Source organism: Triticum aestivum, chromosome 2D, assembly GCF_018294505.1.
Source record: "Triticum aestivum cultivar Chinese Spring chromosome 2D, IWGSC CS RefSeq v2.1, whole genome shotgun sequence".
NCBI classification, from domain to species: domain Eukaryota; kingdom Viridiplantae; phylum Streptophyta; class Magnoliopsida; order Poales; family Poaceae; genus Triticum; species Triticum aestivum.
The window spans coordinates 635,766,614-635,768,242 of NC_057799.1; the positions used below are offsets into that span (position 1 = coordinate 635,766,614).

At 56.1% G+C, this 1,629-nt stretch overlaps 1 protein-coding gene across 1 annotated transcript in view; it reads left to right on the forward strand.

Annotated features, from left to right (window-relative positions):
• The first annotated feature begins 1,341 nt into the window (after positions 1-1,341).
• Positions 1,342-1,629, forward strand: part of LOC123050621 (uncharacterized) — a 3,222-nt gene continuing 2,934 nt past the window's right edge. The window contains exon 1 of the mRNA XM_044473387.1: positions 1,342-1,531. Coding sequence (XP_044329322.1) covers positions 1,408-1,531 — 124 coding nt within the window. The 5' untranslated portion in view covers positions 1,342-1,407. The remainder of the gene's footprint in view (positions 1,532-1,629) is intronic.

Consider the following 1,629-nt stretch of genomic DNA (forward strand, 5'->3'; position numbering starts at 1 on the left):
TAAGGAGGAGGAAGAAGCGGTGCAGATGACAGCGAGGGCGCTGGAGCCAGGCCGTCGTACCTGGCAGATCGACCTCGACTCCGCCGAGGACGACGACGATGACCCGCCGGCCCGCACGGCGATGAAGAAGAAGATGAAGGCCAGCGGCTCGACCCGCCGCTCTGCACGCCGGTGACGGCCGCCGCGGTGAGCCGGTGTCCGTTGTGTACCCCCTATCCACCATTCCCCTCCGCCATGGATCGAATCTATCGCCGGATCGAACGGGAAAAAGTTATGCATGTCGAACAGAGAAAAGTGCTTACCGCCATTGCCGTGGGCCAACTGATGATCCGCTCGCCGGTGATGGAGTCCGGTGGTCTTCTTGCTCTGCTCCGATCCGCGGCCGCCGGTGAGAGTTGGGAGAGTGGGGAGAGGGGGCGGTGAGGGGAGGTGAGGCTAATAACTGCCGGTGCTTCGGGAAGCAACGCGGCTTCTCGAGCGTGACCACACGCGTGCAGCCACCGCCGCCCACGTGCACCGCTCGGGCCTGGCCCTGGAGAAACTGCCGATTAGTGCGTTCCCAGGGAGCCAGGCCCAGGAGTGCTTTAAGGTTCGTGCCATGTGGGCCGAACAGTGAAAGCAGGCAACCAATCAGCCCGTTTTCGTCCCGCGCGAGCCAGGCCGGGCCTCATGAGGGCTACCAAACACGCCTCTAATGAATGAATATCCAAGTCCGACGCCAGGCCCCAGCAAGCACCCGAGAGAAGTAGCCCGTAGCGTGAAGTGGCAAGGTATTACCATATCCGTGATGGACGTACATCATCGGGGTCCTAACCACGGCCCAAGGGCGGGCGGTGTAGACGTGTGTTCAGTGGATTGTTCAAGCCAAGCGCCCAAGCCTTCAAGTAATTTCTGTATCAAATTCCTTGGCCCTTTCTATTTATTCTATTATGAATAATTGATTCATGATTTGTATGATACCCGCAGTCACTTAGCTTCTGTCGTTTGAACATTGTATTTTCTTCTTCTAATTTACTCCAGAGCTCAGGAGCATTCAAGAATTCAGGTGATCTTTGTTTTTCAACAATTTTGCGAATAAAACATTTATCTTGTTCTAAGAAATGAATTCTTTTTAGAAAACTTGTAGATGAATTAGTTACTTTTCAATGGATGATATTCTAATTCATTTCGTGCGAGCATGCCTACCGTTGCTGGGCTGGCCCATAGCGACGGGGCGTGAGGGCCAGCGCCGTGTCCGGACTAGTGATTCTGATTTGCCTCAAAGAAAAAAAAAAGGTCCTCCTGGTGATTGTCTTCGGCCCGGGCCGTGTCCGTGTATAAGGCCAAGCCGCACCGGTGGTCTTCTGGATCGATCCAACTGGAAGCAAAACGATTCCGCCGTTCTCCGTCGGCGCCAGGGCCTTCTCCATGGGAATCTACGCCGTCGTCCGCAGCGCCAAGCAGCGACTGCGGGAGCTCTTCTCTGCAATCTACGCCGCCGTGCGCAGCACGAAGCAGCGGCTGAGGGAACTCTTCTGTACTCCTCCTGCAAGTACGCCCTCTCTTCTTATGTAAACTACCGACGCGCCCGCCGGTTTCCGTCCCCCCGCCGTTGTTTTGTTCACCAAACCGACCGTCTTCCCCGGCTCC